General features: G+C 41.1%; 1 protein-coding gene across 1 annotated transcript in view; it reads right to left on the reverse strand.

The window, feature by feature from the left end:
- Positions 1-454, reverse strand: part of RPS6KA5 (ribosomal protein S6 kinase A5) — a 199,889-nt gene extending 199,435 nt beyond the window's left edge. Inside the window, exon 1 of the mRNA XM_049898422.1 lies at positions 120-454. Coding sequence (XP_049754379.1) covers positions 120-219 — 100 coding nt within the window. The 5' untranslated portion in view covers positions 220-454. The remainder of the gene's footprint in view (positions 1-119) is intronic.
- Positions 455-22,938: the final 22,484 nt, after the last annotated feature.

A 22,938-nucleotide genomic window follows, 5' to 3' on the forward strand; every position in this document is an offset into this window, starting at 1 on the left:
CCGCGCCCCGACCCCCGCCCCCGGAAGCCCCGGGCCGCGCGCCCTCGGCTGCAGCGCGGCCCCGGGCCCTCAGGACGCGCCCCGCGCCGGGCAGGCCGGCAGAAGGCGGGGCCGCTCACCGGTCCGCAGCTCGTGCTTGACGGTGAGGAGCTGCTCCTCGCCGCCGCCGTCCCCGCTGGTCCCCGCCGCGCCGCCGCCGCTGCCTCCCTCCTCCTCCATCTTCTCCCTTTTCCGATTCCGCGGGGTCGCAGGGAGGGAAACCCGGGAGCCAGCCGACGTCCGGCCCCTCACAGCGCCCGCTGTAGCCCCGGGAGCCGGGGTGCGGCAGCTCCCGAACTCGGACGCAGAGACGACTCGCTTTCCCGCTCTGGCCGCACGGCTCGCTCCTCCGCCTCCTCCCCCCTCCGGCGGGCCCGCTAGTACCGCGCAACCAAACCGCCCCTTGCTCCACCGCCTCCTCCCTCAGGCCGCTCCGCCCACAGCCAGCAAGCAGGCGGCCAATCGGGCCGCTATCGCTCATTGGGCCGAGGGCGCGCGCATCTGCCAACGCCGGCTGCCATTGGGCAATACGCTATGACGTTTCACGGGCCGCCCCGCCCTCCTCCTCGAATTGTTGTTGCTTGGCGGGGAGGCAGGAGAGGGAGGAGCACGACCATTCCGATTGGTGAGAGCAGAGGTTATGCCCCGCCCATTTCCGCTGGTACGCACGCGCAGTCAGGATCTTCCCTTCCCTGACCTCCCCAGAACGGTCACACCCCTTATTCCCCAGCTTCTATCTGTTAGTAAACAGTATCTAGTAGTCAGGAGGCGCTCGGAGTCTGTGATTGGCTACTGCTGACAGAGGCGGGGAGGGATAATTGGAACGATTGGTCCACCAATAACCGTGGAGGAAGGAGGAGCCTGAGGGAAGAGCTCCTTACCCACGTGTTTGCAGATTTACCTGAGGGTGGCAGGCAGCGATCCACAGGTGTGTGACCAGCTGGAAGACGGGGTGCCATTAAAAAGGTGTGACTGTCTGTGGTGAGCTCTAAGAAATTTAAGTGGAGTTTGTGCTTAAATACAGGTCAAACCCCACCCCAAAAAAACCCCAGTGCCGTCGAGTGGATTCCGACTCAGCGACCCGAGAAGACAGAGTAGAACTGCCCCATAGAGTTTCCAAGGAGCGCCTGGCGGATTCAAACTGCGGATCCTTTGGTTGTAGCCGTAGCACTTAACCACTAGGCCACCAGGGTTTCCTAGATACAGGCAGTCCTTAAAATATAATAAATAACTAAAAAATATTACAAAAAGCCACAATCCCAATTCCTGATTAGGAGTTTTGCAAAGAATAGACATCAATTTCATACAAGCAGGTCCTAGGCGCCGAAAGGATACAAAAGTTAATGTAGTAGAGTACAATTCCTGCCCCTAAGCAGTTTTCAATACAGCAGGAGAAACACGATTTGTGTGTCTACACAGGACACTGTAATCCCAGGTAGAATTTGAAATAAAGTGGTCACACAGAGCGTTAGAGAATCGCACAAATGGCAGCAATTATGCCCTGTAGAGGAAGTGAGAAAAGCTTTTAGGGCAAGGCGGCAACCGAAGTAACCAACTTAAAGAGTCGGTGAGACAGAAATAGCAGCAGAATTTCGTGGTGGTGTTAGGTGCAAGAGCCCTGGTTGCGCAGTGGTTAAGACATGGCCGAAAGGTTGGCAGTTTGAACCCCCCAGCCTTTCAGCAGGAGGAAGACCTGGCGGTCAGCTTACTTAAAGATTTACAGCTTTGGAAACACTACGGGGCAGTTCTACTCTGTTCTATAGGGTCGGTATGATTCGCTATCGACTCGATGGCGGTGGGTTTTGTTTTGGGGGGTTATTAGGTGCTATCATATTGATTTCAATTTATAGCTACCCTATGTTATTGTTGCTGTTAGGTGCCCTGTCGAGTTGGTTTCGACTCATAGCGACCCCATGTACAACAGAATGAAACGCTGCCAGATCCTGCACCTTCCTCATAATCTGAGCCCGTAGTTGCAACCTCCTACTCTTTCTCTCTGAACCTTTACCACACATGATGTCCTTCTTCAGGGACTGGCCCCTCCTGAAAACAAGTCCAAAGTAAGTGAGAGGAAGTCTCCTCATCCTCACGTCTAAGGAGCATTCTGGCTGGCTGTACTTCTTCATAGTGACCCTATGTTGTTGTTAGGTGCCGCTGAGCCGGTTCATACTCATAGCAACCTCATGTACAAGAGAAAGAAACATCACCCGGTCCTGCACCATCTTCACAATTTTGCTCTGTTTAAGCCCATTATTGCAGCCACTGTGTCAAACCATCTCATTGGAGGTCTTCCTCTCTTTGACCATCTCCTTTACCAAGCGTGGTGTCCTTCTCCAGGGACTGGTCTCTCCTAATAACATGTCCAAAGATCATAAGACAAAGTCTTGACATCCTCCCTTCTAAGGAGCATTCTATCTGTACTTCTAAGACTTGTTCGTTCTTCTGGCAGTCCATATTCAGTATTCTTCACCAATACAATTCAAATGCATCAATTCTTCTTTGGTTTTCCTTATTCATTGCCCAGCTTTCACACGCATATGAGGTGACTGAAAATACCATGGGTTGGGTCAGGCACACCTTAGTCTTCAAGTGACATCATTGCTTTTTAACACTTTAAAGAGGTCTTTTGCAGCAGATTTGCCCAATACAATATGTCCTTGGATTTCTTGACTGCTGCTTCCATGATTGTTGATTGTGGACCCAAGTAAAATTAAATACTTGACAACTTCAATCTTTTCTCCGTTTATCATGATGCTGCTTATTGGTCAACTTGTGAAGATTTTTGTTTTCTTTATGTTGAGGCATAATCCATAGTGAAAGCTGTAGTTTTTGATCTTCATCAATAGGTGAGTGCTTCAAGTCCCCTTTGCTTTCAGCAAGCAAGGTTGTGTTACCTACATAACGCAGGTTGTTAATGAGTCTTCCTTCAGTCCTGATGCCCCATTCTTCTTCATATAGTCCAGCTTCTCCGATTACTTGCTAACCATACAGATTGAATAAGTATAGTGAAAGGATAAAATACTGATGCACACCTTTCCTGATTTTAAACCACATGGTATTCCCTTGTTCTGTTCGAATGACTGCCTCTTGGTGTATACACAGGTTCTGCATGAGCACAACTAAGTATTCTAGAATTCCCATTCTTTGCAATGCTACCCATAATTTGTTATGATCCACACAGTCAAATGCCTTTGCATAGTCAAGAAAACAGGTAAACATCTTTCTGGTATGCTCTACTTTTCAGCAACGCTATAACCAAAAAAAAAACCATTGCCGTTGAATCAATTCCGACTCACAGTGACCCTATAGGACAGAGTAGACCTGCCCCGTAGAGTTTCCAAGGAGCGCCTGGTGCATTCGAACTGCAGACTTTTTGGTTAGCAGCCATAGCACTTAACCACTACACCACCAGGGTTTCCAATGACCCTATAGGATGGAGTAAAACTGCCCCATAGGGTTTTCTACGCTGTTACTTTTATGGGAGCAGGTCACTAGGTCTTTCCCCCCTGGAGCCGCTGGGTGGATTCAAACCCCCAACCTTTCTGTTAGCAGCCAAGTGCTTAACCATTGCACCACCAGGGCTCCATAGACATTCCATACTGAGATGGTAACTGTGATCCGGGGCCTAGAAGCAGAGAAGGCAAGGGTGGGTTAAGTGATTGATGAGACTGGATGACAGTATGATGTAAAAAATACAACCAAAAAGATAAGGTATGGTAGGAAAATGGAGAACCTCGCATACCATGCTAAACAGCACAAATTTTGTTTAGTTCCACACTGGGAAACCCCAAAGAATAGTTACAATATTAAAACAGTTCTCCTGGAAATTATCTTTGGTTACAGTGAAAAGGATGGACTAAAGGGAGGGAGAAAGATGGCAGGTCAGGAATACTTGTGAGGATAGAACTAATAGGGTCTGATTTCTGGCAGTGGGTGTGAGACTAGGAAAGGAGAGGCTCAAAGATGTATACCGGGACATAATTCACATAGAAATGACCTTTGAAACTAAGCATGGATTAGATGAGAGAGTGGCAAACATTTTCTGTAAAGGGCCTGATAGTAAATAGTTTAAGTTTGGCAGGCTGTGTGGTCTGTTTCACAACTATTCAACTCTGCCATTGTAGCTAAAAGCAGCCATAGATAATAAGTATGGCTGTGTTCCAATAAAACTTTATTTATGGTTGTTGAAATTTGGATTTCATATGGTTTTCCCATATCATGATATATTATTCTTCTTTTAATTCCTTTTCAGCCATTTAAAAACATAAAAACAATTCTTAGCTTGGGGGCCATATAAAAACAGGGCAGTGAGCCAGATTTGCCCACAGGCCATAGTTTGCCAACTGCTAGATTAGATAGCCATGGGAGAGAATGTAGAGAAGCCTTGGGAGCCCCCTCAGGGCTTACCTGCCTGGCTTAGATAGCCACATAGTGTTGGCTTCCCAGGTACCAGTACCCATACCTGCTGCTATAGAGCCAATTCTGAATCATGCAACTCCATGTGAATCAGAGTGAAACTGTGCTCCATAGGGTTGTCAATGGCTGATATTTCAGAAGTAGATTACCAGGCCTTTCTCCTGAGGTGCCTCTGGGTGGACTGGGACCTCCAACCTTTCAGTTATCTGCCAAATATGTTAACCATTTGCACCACCCAGGGATGCTGCTGGAGACACAGTGGGTGCAAAACAGATAAAATCCTTGCTCTCAAAGAGCCTCTAGTCTAAAAAAAAAAAAAAAACGAAAACATCTAATAATCACTTAAAGAAATACGCACTTTCAATTGTGATCATGATGTAAAGGAAAATTATAGGGTGTTCCAACAAAATATATCGGGGAGTGCTAGCTTAGGTTGCAGTCGCTGAAAGGCCTCTCTAAGGAAGTAATAGTTAAGCTGAGTCCTGAAAAATGAGTAGGTTTTAACCAGGATGTGGCAGCGGCTGGCCTAATGCTCACCAATCTCATTTCCTCTTCCTGAACACACAAGAAGCTTTTTTTTTTTTTTTGTCTCCTTTAGGTCAGTGGTAGAATTTTTGCATTCTACGCAGGAGGACCCAGGTTTGATTCTCAGCCAATACACTTCATGTACAGCCACCACCTGTCTGCCAGTGGACGCTTGTGTATTACTCTGATGTGGACAGGCTTCAGCAGAGCTTCAGATTTAGGTGGATTAGGAAGAAACACCTGGCAATCTGCCTCTGAAAATCAGCTATTGATAACCCTATGGATCACAACAGCCCAATCAGCAACTGATCATGGGGATAGTGCAGGACCAGGCAGCGTTTCCTTCCATTGTGCACGAGGGGTTGACATTAGTTGGAGGTCAACTAGATGGCAAGTAGCAACAACAACAGCAGCAGCAGTTACAGGAGGGTCATAGGATTTAGATCTAATGGGGTGTGGGTAGACGTGACGTGTGCCATTTCCAGGCAACCCTGTGCACAACAGAACGAAACGCTGCCAGGTCCTGTGCCATTCCCACGATCAGTTGCGATTGAACCATTGTGTTCCACAGGGTTTTCACTGGCTAATTTTTGGAAGTAGATTGCCAGCCCTTTCTTCCTAGTCTGTCTTAGCCAGGAAGCTCTGCTGAAACCTGTTCAGTGTCATAACAACACACAAGCCTCCACTGACAGACGGGAGGTGGTTGAGCATGAGGTGCACTGGCTGGGAATTGAATCAGATCTCCAGAATGGAAGGTGAGGATTCTACCACTGAACCACCGATGTCTCATGGTGTGAGCTCTTAGGACTTGATTAATCTCTTTGTAATGTGAGCAGGAAGCCCCTTATCTTTGCGTTTGCAAAAATAAGGGAACACCAGTGGTTCGCCACATATATTCCTCTTAATTATCTTTATCAAAACACTCAGAGATGTGTACTCAGATGAGAAAGAATGTCTTTAAAGAAGTCAAAAACTACATTATCAATATCATGGTATTCTTCTTGACCCTGTCAGACCCTTTCCTGTGTGACATAGATCCAGTAAGCTGGGGGAGTGTGTGAAGTTCACTCTGAGCCAAAGATGCCTATTCAGAGCCAAAGTCTACATATTGCCACTGTTGTGCAGTAAGGCTGTTGGGAGGACACACACAGGCCACAAACAGGAAGGAAGTCCTGTGAAGGGGGCAGCAGCATCTGAACAGTTTTCTGACTCTAACCTCTGGGATCCCAGATAGTACCCACAAAGCTTAGAAACCCTCCAAATGTGGCAGATACGGACCACTAGGCTGAATCAGAAGAACCTTGTCTGAGATCTGTTCAAGCTTTGTGCCAACCAGGGCACAGCTAGGTAGAACCATAGAGGGATGCATGTCAAAGTATCTATCCAGTTAAAGGTAATAAAGACGTCTTTGCTCCCTTCCTTTACCCTCCCTTGGAATCTTCTGGAAACAAACAAATAAAAAACACACAGAAAGCTCCATTTTTTTTTTCTTTGCATTGCTGACTGTTCATTTATTTGCCACAGAAAAATTCAGAAAAGAGAGATATTTTATTAAAAGAAAAAAAACCCGAACCCATTGCCGTGGAGTCAATTCTGACTCATAGTAACCCTATAGGACAGAATAGAACTGCCCCAGAGGGTTTCCAAGCAGTGGCTGGTGGATTTGAACTGCCAACCAACCTTTCAGTTAGCAGCCAAGCTCTTAACTACTGCACCACCAGGGCTCTGTATACTAGTCTGATAACATTAGAAAGATATAGTTTTACCCCCAATACTCAAACTGAATTGCTGAAGAACAGTTTATACTTATATTACTCTTATTGTGCTGCCAAGAATGTTGGAAATAGGGTAGGATAGAGAGGGGTTATCTACTGTCATGGATTGAATTGTGTCCCCCCAAAATATCTGTCAACTTAGCTGGGCCATGAGTCCCAGTATTGTGTTATTGTCCCCCATTTTATGTGATTTCCCTATGTGTTGTAAATCCTATCACTATGATGAAATGAAATGGATTAGTGACAGTTATATTGATGAGATACGCAAGATTAGATAGTGTCTTAAGCCAATCTCTTTGAGATATATAAGAGAGAAGCGAGCAGAGAGATGGGGGGACCTCACACCACCAAGAAAGCAGCACGGGGAGCAGAATGCATCCTTTGGACCTGGGGCGCCTGTGCCTGAGAAGCTCCCAGACCAAGGAAAGACTGATGACAAGGACCTTCCTCCAGAACTGACAGTGAGAGAAAGCCTTCCCCTGGAGCTGGTGCCCTGAATTCGGACTTCTAGCCTACTGGACTGTGAGAGAATAAACTTCTCTTCGTTAAAGCCATCCACTTGTGGTATTTCTGTTATAGCAGCACTAGATAACTTAGATGTCTACTAATCCATTTATTCCTGTTAATCAAAATTACCAGTTGGACTCAATAAGAAGTTTCCTATATTTTATTTGGGCTTTTAGACTCTTGGGTACTTCTGAGATTGTCTGTTTTGCCAATTGTTAATCAAATATGGGATAATTATTTAACTAGGGAGTCCTTGATTGGCGTAAACTGTTAAGTGCTCGTCTGCTAAATGAAAGGTTGCAGTTCAAACACACTAGAGGCATCTTGGAAATAAGGCCTTGTGATCTACTTCCGAAAGGTCACAACCATTAAAAGCCCTATGGAGTGCAATTCTATTCTAAAACACATGGGGTCACCATGAGTCAGAATCAACTTGAGAGCAACTGGTTACTGGTTTTTTAACTATATAATTTTATGTGATTTATTATATAATTCTATTTACATAAGAAAGCCCCATTTTTAATAAAACAAGGAAACTCTCAGAACCTCAAATCACAAACCACAAAGCATGCCTGCCAAATACTGCGGAGTCTGTACTGAAATTGGAGAAATGCTGAAAGCTGACATACATATTTCCTTAGATGTTAATGTCACAGTCCTAAGGGACCAAATCAATGATCCTTGGATTGGAATGGTGCTTCCGAAAGCGATAAAGGGAATCATTAAATAAGTGTAGGTGGTACATGAACAGTCATTTAATTATACCAAATATCATGAAAAGTTGATTCATTTTTTAAATTTTATCATTCCTGATTACATCAAGAAGAAAGTCTTGGTTTGGGGCCAATAGCCTTAACTCTTCTCCAATTTGTACTAATTACTCTTTCTAAAAAGGAAAATGTAGACCTCAGACTCACCTTCCAACAGACTACTATATATCATTGTTTTGTTTCATTGCATTTATTTTTCTTAGAAGAAATACAAACAGAATGTGCCTTAGATGCGAGGATGGCAAGACCTTGACTTGCTTATTTTGGACATGTCATCAGGGGTTATGGATTGAATTATGTTCCCCTAAAAATATGTGTTGTAAGTCCTAACCTGTGGTTATAATTCCATTTGGGAATGGGTTGTCTTTGTTGTGTTAATGAAGCAGGATTAATGTAGGATGTGTCTTGAGTCAACCTCTTTTGAGATATACAGGAGATTGAGCAAGCAAGCAGAGATGGGAGAAGATAGCTGCCAAGTCACTTGAAGATCTCTCAGGAGCAGAAGCTCAAAAGAGACAAGGACCTACCTCCAGAGCCAACAGAGAGAGAATGACTTCCCCTAGAGCCAGCACCCTGAATGTGGACTCCTAGTCTCCTAACTGTGAGAAAATAATTTGTTAAAGCCATCCACGTGTGATATTTTTGTTATAGCAGCAGTAGGTAACTAAAACATCAGAAAAGAGCAATCACTAGAAAAGGACATCATGCTTAGTAAAGTAGAAGGTGGGTGGAAACAAGGGAAACCGTCAATGAGTTGGAGTCACACAAGAGCCACAACAATGGACTCAAACATACCAACAATCATGCAGATGGCACAGGACAAGGTAATATTTCATCCTGTTATACATAAGGTCACCATTAGGCAGAGTCAACTCGACAGCAACTAACAACAACAACAATTTATGGCTAGTGATACCTGCTTTTATTTATGACAGTGATAGGCCTCCTACTTAAATAAGTAAAAATGTGAATTGATTTAAAGAAAAAATATTGATTATAGTAGCAGTGATGTGAAGATAAGGCAAAAATTGTGAAAGTGTACTCAAATGACTGAAATTAGGATTTGAATAACAAGATCTAAGGATTCCACTGGAGAAATAAGTAGCGTTCCTATGAAGAACCAGTATGATAATCCAGAATTGCAGGGGAGGTATAATTCAAGGAGAAACCAGGCTAGCAGTCATTTATTTCAATTGTCTGTGACCTGGCCGCCAAGCTTGTTATGGATTGAAGTGTGTCCCCAAAAATGTGTGTCAACTTGGCTAGTCCATGATTCCCAGTATTGTGTGATTGTCCACCATTTTGTCATCTGATATGATTTTCCTATATGTTGTAAATCCTACCTCTTAAGGTAGGATTAGCAGCAGTTATGTTAATGAGGCAAGACTCAATCTATGAGATTAGGTTGTGTCTTAATATCTTTTGAGATATAAAAGGGAGAAGCGAGCAGAGAGACATGGGGACCCCATTACCACCAACCAAGAAGAACCGGAAGCAGACCGTGTCCTTTGGACCTGGGGTAACTGTGCTAAGAAGCTCCTAGACCAAGGGAACATTGATGACAAGGACATTTTGCCAGAGCCAACAGAGAAAGAAAGCCTTCCCCTGGAGCTGGCGCCCTGAATTCAGACTTCTAGCCTCCTAAACTGTGAGAAAATATACTCTTGTTTGTTAAAGTCACCCACTTGTGGTATTTCTATTACACAGCAGTACTAGATAACTAAGACAAAGCCAAAGGAGTCTGCTGGAGATGAAAGGGTGAGGGGAGGCAATTTCTAAATACAACCCAGAGCACCTAGATTAAGGGGGCTTAGCTGGGGGTCTCAGTAATCTTCTGATTGCCAAAATCTGAGAATCTCAGAGACATTGTATCACAGAAAGAGAATAAACAGATTTAGAAAGAGGGATTTTAGGCAACACATCTAAGAACAACGGTCAACTACCTTAGCATCTTTCTTCTACCTCTTCCCATGCTATTCTTTAACAAATAATTCTTCATCGCATCGGAGAAATTACCAACAAAGCCACCTCTTTTTTAGATAAAAAAGATCTCAAAGGGGAGATTCAGGGATACAAACAAGGAATTACAGAATAACATAAGAGGATAAAAAGTAGATGGCAGAGCTCAAGAAAGAAAAGAGAGGAAAGCCACTTTAGAAGCAACCAAAAATAGGACAAACACAGTTGAAAACACAAAGGAAAAATATGGAAAATAACAAAGAAATAAAACAATTACAAGAATTTGATAATTATGGAAAATAATCAACGGAGATCCAATATATGCATAATTGGCACTCTTAAACAAATGATCAGAACAAATAGAGCAATAGAAGTTTAACTAAACAAAGACTTGAATCTACAGGTAGAAAGCACATACTCCACCCAAGGAAAAATGATTTGAGTGATTGACGATGAAAAAATCAAGAGCGACACTCAATGCCAGATGACAATGAAGCGAGGTCTACAAAACTTAAGCGGAAGAAGGTGTGGTTCATGAATTTTATATCCTGCCAACTTGTCCTCTAATCATAATTGCCACTGACAGTAATTCTTTAAGCATGAGAGAACTTGGGTCCTCCATCCTCTCAAAAAAAAAGTTCTTTATCTTGAAAATCAGTCAACCAAGGGATAAATCAGAATAAAGAACTCAGGAGGAGAACTGAGGATTAAAAAAGACTAAACGTGAGTTTTGATTGTTTTAAATGTAGAATTAAGATTAAACAGCTGTGGAATTTATAAAAAACAAAATGTAAACATTACAAACTTCTTACAGTGTAAAAAATGATCATATCCATAACAAAAATTGGGAAGTGAAAGAAAAAGCAGTGAGAGGACTTCATTTTTAATAGTAGCAAAATAATCCACTCAAAAATGAAATGCAGGTTTTTTAAGCAAACATGATTCCAACTTCCTGTTTTTCATATTAGTTTTTTAAATATATTTAAAGGAGATATTGTAAGGATTCTTGTGGTATAAAACATTTAGCTAAAGTTCAGCAATTTCTTTTATTTTACTTCAGCCCCTTTTTTCTGTTAAATTCAAGTAAAATTAAATTCACCAATTTCACTTAAAAATAACCTGCAGAGTAAAATCCCACTGAAGTCTGTTGATCTTTTTTTGTAGATGTATTATTAAGGTTGACTTTAAGATGGGGAGATTTTCTGGGTGGCCTAACCTAATCACAAAACCAAAAACCAAACCCACTGCCATCAAGTCAATTCTGACTCATTGTGACCCCATACAGTTTCCAGGGCCATTAAATCTCTATGGAAGCAGACCGCCACGTCTTTCTCCCTCAGAGTGACTGGTGGTTTTGAACTGCCAACCTTTCAATTAACAGTCTGTCCCTTTAATTGCTACATCACCAGGGCTCCTTAACTAATCACATGAGCCCTTGAAAAGCAGAGTTTTCTTCAGCTGGTAGCAAAAGAGAAAGTCAGAGAGATTTGAACCATGAGAAGGATTCAATGCAACAGAGATAGTCTGTTGCTGACTTTGAAGATGGAGGAGGCCACATGGAAAGGACCTGAGAGTGGCTTCTAGAAGCTAAGAGCAACCTCTGGCTGACAGTCAGAAAGAACACAGGGACTTCAGTCCTACAATTACAAGGAACTGAATTTGGCCAATTACCTGAATGACTTAGAAATGATTTTTTTGCCAGAGCCTCTGGATAAGAGCCCAACCTGGCTGACACCTTGATTTTAGCCTTGTGAGACCCTAAGCCTTGTGGACTCTGACCTACAGAACCATGACATAATAAATGGGTGCTAAATTTGTGATCATTTGTTACACAGCAATAGAAACTAATATAAATAGTAAACATTATTTTTTCTCCATGCCAGATATACAGAATTGGAATCATCATTTTCATCATCATCCTCAACGCATCCTCACCCTGTTGCAGCTCCTTATTACTCCTGGGCCTGCAGAGCTCAGATTATGTCTGGAAGCTCAAATGCTCTGTGAGAAAATGGACCATTTTGTGAAATGGCTAAAAGACCCTAGCTTGGAATTAAACATCTGTGGAGACTTTAAATCGGATGTTGCTTTTTGTAGTAGTTGAATTTTTTAAACAAATGAATTTTAAAAAATTGTTTTAAATGAGTAACCAGACAAGTCAAGGCCCAATAAGCTGGAGATGAAAGTGGGGTTGGAAAAGTAAAGAGGGGTTGGTAGGAAGGAAAGCAACATGGTGGTAGGCTAAGTAGATGAAAGTGAAAATACCCTTGCCCCAGCTCATCTTCCCCCTAGCCCCACTCCTTAGAAACAATCATTTTAATTTCTTTTAGATGTTTCTCCTGATCTATATCACAGCACTTACTGATAAAAATCAAAGACTATAGCCTTCACATAAATAAAACAAAAATCCTCATGACTGGACCAATAATCAACATCATGATAAACGGAGAAAAGATTGATGTTCTCAAGGATTTCATTTTATTTAAATCCACAATCAATGCCCCTGGAAGCAGCAGTCAAGAAATCAAACTAGGAGGTGGGGCCAAGATGGTGAAATAGCTGTTTCTGGCAAGACCTCTTACAACAAAGACCCCCCAAAACAATTGAAATGATTATATTTATAACAAGCTAAGAGACCTGGTTATCAAAGGCAAAGTTAGAAAATGGACTGAGCAACAGGGGGAGGAAGAGACAGTTCAGAAGCAGAGAGGAGGAACTGGACCTGAATTGCCAGGAGCCCTCAGGCACCATTGCTGGGAGCAGCTGCAGCGGGCCGGTACTGGTGTTCAGCCGAAGTTTCCCCAGGGAGAAGCAGCCAGCCACACAGCCTACTCGCACCTCCAGAACCAGAGAATAACAACGCTCTCGGCAAAAGCTAAGTACTTTGTATATGTTACCATGCCCCCCACACCCAAGCCAGCTTCAGCAGCTTTTGATTTCCCTGGGCCTGAGATAGGCCCTGTTGAATGCCTAGAGCCATCCTCCCAGCCTTGAAGAAGGAATAAATTTGCAACTGGGGTAAAAGACAATTTGCCAGCTCCACTAACCTGGGAAGCCCAGGACAGAAGCAGCTCCTGTCCAGGCATAAATGGTCCGTGGATTTTGAGTACATTTCCCCCCTGCATGGACCTGTGTGGGCGTATTTCAGGAGGATCGGCCCTCGTTGGCAGACTACAACTGTTTCAGCTATGCGATGAGAGGTGGGTGCTTAATATTTGACACTGCTTTGCCTCTTAAACAGGGTCCTCACCTAACCACATCAGATGCCTAAGGACTGGTGGCTCCACTCAGGTCACCCAGCCACCCACGACAGGGGTCCAATGACAATTGGTACCTCCCAGTCCTTACAACCAAAAACTTTGGGTGCCCATGTTCAATCTCCAGAACTCACCCACCTGTACGCTGTAGGGAAGAGGGACGTGCTTTCCTCAGAGACCCTTGAAGGATGATTCTCAGCCCCCTGCCTTGTTCAGCACATGACCCCCTGCTGCAACCAGATACCGGTACCTACACCAATCCCCCTGCCCCTCTAAGACTGTAGGACAGAGCTTGTACCACACACTTGATGAGCAGCTACCTGAACACCTGAGCTGAATCCATACAAGAAAATTGAATGGACTTCTAGACTGATATAGCTGATAACAGGTCTAGCTATCTGGTGACAGGACATCAGAGCTTCGAAGGTGAAAATAATCAAGCTAGCTCACTCAAGCAACCCCTTTGGCCATATCAAAACAAAACAAAGCAAGAAGCTACAACATGTAAGCAAACATAAAATAAATTAATACAATAACTTATAGATGGCTTGGAGGCAACAGTCAGTATCAAATCATATAAAGAGACAGACCACGATTGCTTCAACAAGCTCTCATAACAAAGAATCAAGGGATCTTCTAGATGAAAGTGCGTTTCTGGAATTACTGGATGCAGAATACAAAAGATTAATATACAGAACCCTTCAAGACATCAGGAAGGAAATCAGATGATACACAGAACAAGCCAAGGAACACACAGATAAAGCAGTTCAAGAAATTAAAAAGGTTATTCAGGAACATAATGAAAAATTTGATAAGCTGGAAGAATCCATAGGAGACAACAATCAGAAATTCAGAAGATTAACAATAAAATTACAGAATCAAACAACTCAATAGAAAGTCAGAGGAGCAGAATTGAGCAGTCAGAAGGCAGAATTGGTGAACTTGAACATAAAGCACTCGGCACCAATATATTTGAAGAAAAATCAGATAAAAGAATTTTTAATTTAATAATCACGTGGGACTCTATCAAGAGAAATAACCAACGAGTGATTGGCATACCAGAACAGGGAGAGATAACAGAAAATACAGAGAGAATTGTTGAAGATTTGTTGGCAGAAAACTTCCCTGATATAGTGAGTGAAAGATAAGAAGATATCTATCCAAGAGGCTCACCGAACTCCACATAAGGTAGATTTTAAAAGAAAGTCACCAAGACATATTATAATCGAACTTGTCAAAACCAAAGATAAAGAGAGAGTTTTAAGAGCAGCTAGGGATAAACGAAAAGTCACCTACAAAGGAGAGGCAATAAGAATAAGCTCAGACTACTCAGCAGAAACCATGCAGGCAAGAAGGCAATGGGATGACTTATATAAAGAATTGAAGGAAAAAAATTGCCAGCCAGGAATCATATATCCAGCAATACTGTCTCTCAAATATGAAGGTGAAATTAGGACATTTCCAAATAAACAAAAGTTTAGGGAATTTGTAAAAATCAAACCAAAACTACAAGAAATACTAAATGGAGTTCTTTGGTTAGAAAATCAATAATATCAGGTATCAACCCAAGACTAAAACACTGTACAGAGCAATCAGATGTCAACCCAGACAGGGAAATCACAAAAATAAATCAAGGTAAAAAAACACTCAAAACAGGGAAACAGCGATGTTATTATGTAAAAGAAGACAACATTAAAACAATAGAGAGGGACTAAGAAATGTAGTCATAGATTTTTCATATGGAGAGGAAGACAAGGCGATATAATGAAATAAAAGTTAGGTTTAAATTTAGAAAAATAGGGGTATATATTAAGGTAACCACAAAGGAGACAAACTATCCTACACATCAAAATAAAATATAGGAAAAAAACAGAGATTCAGCAGAAACAAAATCAACAACAACAAATAAGTGGAAAAGACAATATATAAACTATTCAGCACAAAAAATTAAGTGGAAAAAAGAAACTGTCAACAACACACAAAAAAAGGCATCAAAATGACAGCACTAAATTCATACCTATCCATAATTACACTGAATGTAAATGGGCTAAATGCACTAATAAAGAGAGAGTGGCAGAATGGATAAAAAAACACAATACATCTATATGCTGCCTATAAGAGACACACCTTAAACTTAGAGGCACAAACAAACTAAAACTCAAAGGACGGAAAAAAATATGTAAAGCAAACAACAATCAAAAAAGAGCAGGAGTGGCAATATTAATTTCTGACAAAACAGACTTTAAAGTTAAGTCCACCACAAAGGATAAGGAAGGACATTATGTAATGATTAAAGGGACAATATACCAGGAGGAGATAACCATGTTAAATATTTATGCACCCAATGACAGGGCTGCAAGATACATAAAACAAACTCTAACAGCATTAAAAAGTGAGATAGACAACTCCACAATTATAGTAGGAGACTTCAACACACCACTTTTGGTGAAGGACAGGACAACCAGAAAGAAGCTCAGTAAAGACATGGAAGATCTAAATGCCACAGTCAACCAACTTGACTTTATGAACATATACACAGCACTCCACCCAACAGCAGTCAAGTATACTTTCTTTTCTAGTGCACATGGAACATTCTCTAGAATAGACCACATATTAGGCCATAAAGCAAGCCTTAGCAGAATCCAAAACATTGAAATATTACAAAGCATCTTCTCTGACCATAAGGCCATAAAAATAGAAATCAATAACAGAAAAAGGGAAAAGAAATCAAACTCTCAGAAAATGAACAATACCCTGCTCAAAAAAGACTGGATTATGGAAGACATTAAGGATGGAATAAAGAAATTCAAAGAATCCAATGAGAATGAAAACACTTCCTATCAGAACTTTTGGGACAAAGAGAAAGCAGTGCTCAGAGGCCAATTTATATCAATGAATGCACACATCCAAAAAGAAGAAAGGGCCAAAATCAAAGAATTATCCCTACAACTTGAGCAAATAGAAAGAGAGCAACAAAAGAAACCCTCAGGCACCAGAAGAAAACAAATAATAAAAATTAGAGCAGAACTAAATGAATAGAAAACAGAAAAACAATTGAAAGAATTAACAAGACCAAAAGCTGGTTCTTTGAAAAAAATCAACAAAATTTATAAACCAATGGCCAAACTGACAAAAGAAAAACAGGAGAGGAAGCAAATAACCTGAATATGAAATGAGATGGGCGATATTACAACAGACCCAACTGAAATTAAAAGAATCATGTCAGATTACTATGAAAAATTGTATTCTAACAAATTTGAAAACCTAGAAGAAATGGATAAATTCCTAGAAACACACTACCTACCTAAACTAACACAAACAGAGGTAGAACAATTAAATAGACCCATAACAAAAGAAGAGATTGAAAAGGTAATCAAAAAATTCCCAACAAAAAAAAGGCCTGGCCCAGATGGCTTCACTGCAGAGACCTACCAAACTTTCAGAGAAGAGTTAACACCACTCCTACTAAAGGTATTTCAGAGCATAGAAAAGGATGGAATACTCCCAAACTCATTCTATGAAGCCAGCATATCCCTGATACTAAAAACAGGTAAAGACACCACAAAAGATGAAAATTATAGACCCATATTCCTCATGAACAAAAATCCTCAACAAAATTCTAGCCAATGGAATTCAACAACATATCAAAAAAATAATTCACCATGACCAAGTGGGATTCATACCAGGTATGCAGGGATGGCTCAACATTAGAAAAACAATTAATGTAATCCACCACATGAATAAAACAGAAGACAAGAATCACATGATTTTATCAATTGATGCAGAAAAGGCATTTGACAAAGTTCAATGCCCATTCATGATAAAAACTTTCAGCAAAATAGGAATAGAAGGAAAATTCCTCAGCATAATAAAGGGCATTTATACAAAGCCAATAGCCAAAGTATTCCTAAATGGAGGGAGTCTGAAAGCACTCCCCTTGAGATCAGGGACCAGACAAGGATGCCCTTTATCACCACTCTTATTCAACATTGTGCTCAAGGTTCTAGCCAGAGCAATTAGGCTAGATAAAGACATAAGGGCATCCAGATTGGCAAGGAAGAAGTCAAAGTATCTCTATTTGCAGATGATGTGATCTTATACACAGAAAATCCTAAGGAATCCTCAAGAAACCTACTGAAGCTAATAGAAGAGTTCAGCAGAGTATTAGGATACAAGATAAACACACAAAAATCAGTTGGATTCCTCTCCACCAACAAAAAGAACATTGAAGAGGAAATCACCAAATAAATACCATTTACAGTAGCCCCTGAGAAGATAAAACACTTATGAATAAATCTTACCAGAGATGTAAAAGACTTATACAAAGAAAACTACAAAGCACTACTGCAAAAAACCAAGAGACCTACATAAGTGGAAGAACATACCTTGCTCATGGATAGGAAGACTTAACAATGTAAAAATATCTATTCTACCAAAAGTGATCCATAGATACAATGCAATTCCGATCCAAATTCCAACATTTTTAATGAGATGGAGAAACAAATGGTCACCAACTTCGTATGGAAGGGACAAGGGCCCTGGATAAGTAAAGCATTACTGAAAAAGAAGAACAAAGCAGGAGGCCTCACTCTACCTGATTTTAGAACCTATTATACTGCCACAGTAGTCAAAACGGCCTGGTACTGGTACAACAACAGATACATAGACCAATGGAACAGAATTGAGAAACCAGACATAAATCCATCCACATATGAGCAGTTGATATTTGACAAAGGCCCAAAGTCAGTTAAATGGGGAAAAGACAGTCTTTTTAACAAATGGTGCTGGCATAACTGGATATCCATCTGCAAAAAAAATGAAACAAGACCCATACCTCACACCATGCACAAAAACTAACTCAAAATGGATCAAAGACCTAAACATAAAATCTAAAACAATAAAGATCATGGAAGAAAAATAGGGACAACGTTAGGAGCCCTAATATATGGCATAAACAGTATACAAAACATTACTAACAATGCAGAGGAGAAACTAGATAACTGGGAGCTCCTAAAAATTGAACACCTATGCTCATCTGAAGAATTCACCGAAAGAGTAAGAAAATTACTTACAGACTGGGAAAAAGTTTTCAGCTATGACATTTCCGATCAGTGCCTGATCTCTAAAATCTACACGATACTGCAAAAACTCAACTACAAAAAGACAAATAACCCAATTAAAAAAATGGGCAAAAGATCAAGAGACAGAAAGGGCCACATGAACTAGAAACTTACATCATCCTGAGACCAGAAGAACTAGATGGTGCCTGGCCACAACCGATGACTGCCCTGACAGGAAGCACAACAGAGAACTCCTGAAGGAGGAGAACAGTGGGATGCAGACCCCAAATTCTTATAAAAAGTCCAGACTTAATGGTCTGACTAAGACTAGAAGAATCCTGGTGGTCATGGCCCCCAAACCTTCTGTTGGCCCAGGACAGGAACCATTCCCGAAGACAACTCATCAGACATGGATTGGACTGGACAATGGGTTGGAGAGAGATGCTGACAAGGAGTGAGCTACTTGTATCAGGTGGACACTTGAGACTATGTTGGCATCTCCTGTCTAGAGGAGAAATGGGAGGATAGAGGGGGTTAGAAGATGGCAAAACGGTCACGAAAGGAGAGACTGGAAGGAGGGAGTGGGCTGATTCATTAGGGGGAGAGTAAGTGGGAGTATGTAGTAAGGTGTATATAAGTTTATATGTGAGAGACTGACTTGATTTGTAAACTTTCACTTAAAGCACAATGAAAATTATTAAAAAAATAATAACCTTCCCAATTATGAGAACTCACAAAAAAAAATGGGCAAAAGATATGAACAGGCACTTCACTAAAGAAGACATTCAGGTAGCTAACAGATACATGAGGAAATTCTCACAATCATTAGCCATTAGAGAAATGCAGATCAAAACTACAATGGGATTCATCTCACTCCAACAGGGCTGGCATTAATCCAAAAAACACAAAATAATAAATGTTGAGGAGGTGGTGGAGAGACTGGAACACTTCTACACTGCTGGTGGAAATGTAAAATGGTACAACCACTTTGGAAATTGATTTGGTGCTTCCTTAAAAAGCTGGAAATGGAACATCCAGCAATTCCACTCTTTGGAATATACCCTGGAGAAATAAAAGCCTTTACACAAACAGATACATGCACGGCCATATTCATTGCAGCATTGTTTCCAATAGCAAAAAGATGGAAGCAACCAAGGTGCCCATCAGCGGATGAATGGATAAATAAATAATGGTATATTCACACAATGGAATACTACACATGGATAAAGAACAGTGATGAATCTGTGAAACATTTCATAACATGGAAGAATCTAGAAGGCATTGTGCTGAGTGAAATTAGTCAGTTGCAAAAGGACAAATATTGTATAAGACCAGTATTATAAGAACTCAAGAAATAGTTTAAACAGAGAAGAAAATATTCTTTGATGGTTATGAAAGGGGGGAGGGAGGGAGGGTGGGAGAGGGGTATTCACTAATTAGATAGTAGATAAGAACTATTTTAAGTAAAGGGAAAGACCACACACAGTGCAGGAGAGGTCAGCACAACTGGACTAAACCAAAAGCAAAGAAGTTTCCTGAATAAACTGAATGCTTGAAGGCCGGCGTAGCAGGGGCAGGGGTTGGGGACCATGGTTTCAGGGGACATGTAAGTCAATTGGCATAATAAAATCTATTAAGAAAACATTCTGCATCCCACTTTGGAGAGTGGCATCTGGGGTCTTAAATGCTAACAAGTGGCCATCTAAGGTGCATGAATTGGTCTCAGCCCACCTGGAGTAAAGGAGAATGAAGAACACCAAAGACACAACGTAATTATGAGCCCAAGAGACAGAAAGGGCCACATAAACCAGAGACTACATCAGCCTGAGACCAGAAGAACTAGATGGTGGCTGGCTACAACCCATGACTGCCCTGACAGGGAACTCAACAGAGAACCCCCGAGGGAGCAGGAGAGCAGTGGGATGCAGACCCCAAATTCTCGTAAAAAGACCAGACTTAATGGCCTGACTGAGATTAGAAGGACCCCGGTGGTCATGGTCCCCAGACCTTCTGTTAGCCCAAGATAGGAACCATTCCCAAAGCCAATTCTTCAGACAGGGATTGGACTGGACAATGGGATAGAAAATAATACTGGTAAAGAATGAGCTTCTTGGATCAAGTAGAAACATGAGAGTATGTTGGCATCTCCTGTCTGCACGGCGGGTGAGAGAGCAGAGGGAGTCAGAAGCTGGCTGAAAGGACACGAAAAGAGAGAGTGGAGGGAAGGAGTGGTCTGTCTCATTAGGGGGAGAGCAATTAGGAGTATATAGCAAGGTGTTCATAAATTTTTGTGTGAGAGACTGACTTGATTTGTAAACTTTCACTTAAAGCACAATAAAAATATTAAAAATGTGGAAAAAAAGGAAATGAAACTATGTATTATATTGGGCAAATCTGTTGCAAAAGACCTCTTTAAAGTGTTAAAAAACAAATATATCACTTTAAGGAATAAGGTGTGCCTGATCCAAACCATGGTGTTTTCAATCGTCTCATATACGCATGTGAAAGCTGGACATTGAATAAGGAAGACCAAAGAAGAATCGATGCCTTTGAGTTATGGTGTTGGTGAAGAATATTGACTATACCATGGAGTGCCAAAAGAACATACAAATCTGTCTTGGAAGAAGTACAACTAGAATGTTCCTTAGAAGCAAGGATGGCGAGACTTCGTCTCACATACTTGGGATATGTTATCAGGAGGGCTCAGTCCCTGGAGAAGGACACCATAATTGGTAAAGTAGAGGGTCAGCAGAAGAGAGGAAGACCCTCAACGAGATGGATTGACACAGTGGCTGCAACAATGGGCTCAAGCATAATAATGACTGTGAGGATCTTGCAGGACCGGGCAGTGTTTCATGCTGTTGTACATAGGGTCGCTATGAGTCGGAACCGGCTTGATGGCACCTAACAACAACAACAGCTCTATATCTTCAAATAATATTCTTGTATTATTATTGGTTGATTTTATCTATTATCTATTTTCTTCCTTTCCAGATAAATGAGGATTTAGCTCATTTTCATCAGCCCCCTTCGTTTTCTCTTAGCAGAGTTGTATCACTTCTTTGTTTCTCTATAGGTTGCCTTTGTTACATGGATATACCTGCACTTTTATTTCTTCTATCAACTAAGGGCAGTATCCCTTGACTCCTCACTTTGTAAAATGAAGGTAATAGCATCTCTAACCCTTCCCCTCAGATTCTCTCCCTCATCTACCTCCTAACATCTGCCATTTATAATTTTAAGGATAAGAACATTTACTTTCTATTCTTAACTATGATTAACTCTTCCATAGACTGATTCTAAAAAATAAAAATCACTTAAATGACATTTACATTGCTTTGACTCTGTAAGTATTGTTCTCCGAAGAGGCAAAAATTTTATAAGAACCGCCCTTCCTTTTATTGTACAACTTTTTCCCTCTTGGACATTCTATTTTCCTTTCCTTTATCTTGGTGCATTTTTTTTTTAATCATATCGCTCTCTCTTTTTTTTTTTTTTCTTTTCAGTTTTTCATCCAATCGGGTATCTGTTGAGTTTTTAAGCCCTCCTCCTTGACACCCATCACCTTCCTGCTGCATCATGGGATTTCCCTTCTTGGTTTTCCTGGATCAGTTTTGGTTTTGCAAGATCCACATCTTCCGTCTTCCAACTATAACCGACAAAGGTTATACCTTTGTTTTGCTGCAGCACTTTTCAAATACCTTCCCAGGAAATGATGTGTGAGAGGTACATTTTCTGAGCCTTGTTTGTTTCAAAAGATCTTTATTCCATGTTCACATTTGGATGATAGTTTGGCACAGTATGACATTCCAGGCTGAAAATCACTTTCTCACAGAACACTGAGGGCATTCCACTCTTGCTTTCTCGCACCCAGTTTGTCAACGAAAAGTCTGATACTTGTTTGATTTTTATTCCTTTATAGGTGACCCATTTTCCCCCCATGGGAAGATTTTAATTGTTCACTTTTTCTTTGGTGTTTGAAATATTCACAGGTTATGTGACTAGCTGAGTCTTTTTTTTTCAACCTCCACATCTGCCACTCAATGGACCCTTTCTGTCTAAAGACATATGGCCTTCTGTGCTAGAAGATTCTAGTGTAGTATTTCTTTGATACTGCCCTCCCCTTGGTTTTCTTTGCCCTCTTTCTGAATCTACTGTTAATTGGATGTTGGACTTCCTATACGTAGTTTTCTTTTTTTTAACTTTATCTCTTTGTCTTTTGATTCTCCTTTCCAAGAAAGTACTGCAATTTTATCTTTCCAACTTTCTGTCAATTCTTTTATGATTTTAACTGTCATTTTTTAATTGATAAGGGCCCTTCTTGTTTCTTCTTTGTCAGAACATCCTAGTCTTTTACAGATGAAATATCTTTATGAGTCTGAGTATACTAACTGGAGTATTGTTTGGGCTTTGGTTTGATTTGGGTTATCTTCTCTTCCTCAAAATAACTATTTCCTCCAGGGTTGTTGTGGTTCCCCCCCTCCCCAATGATTGTTTATTTTAGTCTTTTTCTTTTATTATAGAAGCATTTCCTAGGAAGCCTAGAGATTGTTCATCATTCACTCTTATTTAAAAGTGAAGCCAAAAAAGGCTGGCTAGGATTTTGTGTGCCTGGGCAGGGCATGTTGAC

Source organism: Elephas maximus, chromosome 10 (genome assembly GCF_024166365.1).
Source record: "Elephas maximus indicus isolate mEleMax1 chromosome 10, mEleMax1 primary haplotype, whole genome shotgun sequence".
Lineage (NCBI taxonomy): Eukaryota > Metazoa > Chordata > Mammalia > Proboscidea > Elephantidae > Elephas > Elephas maximus.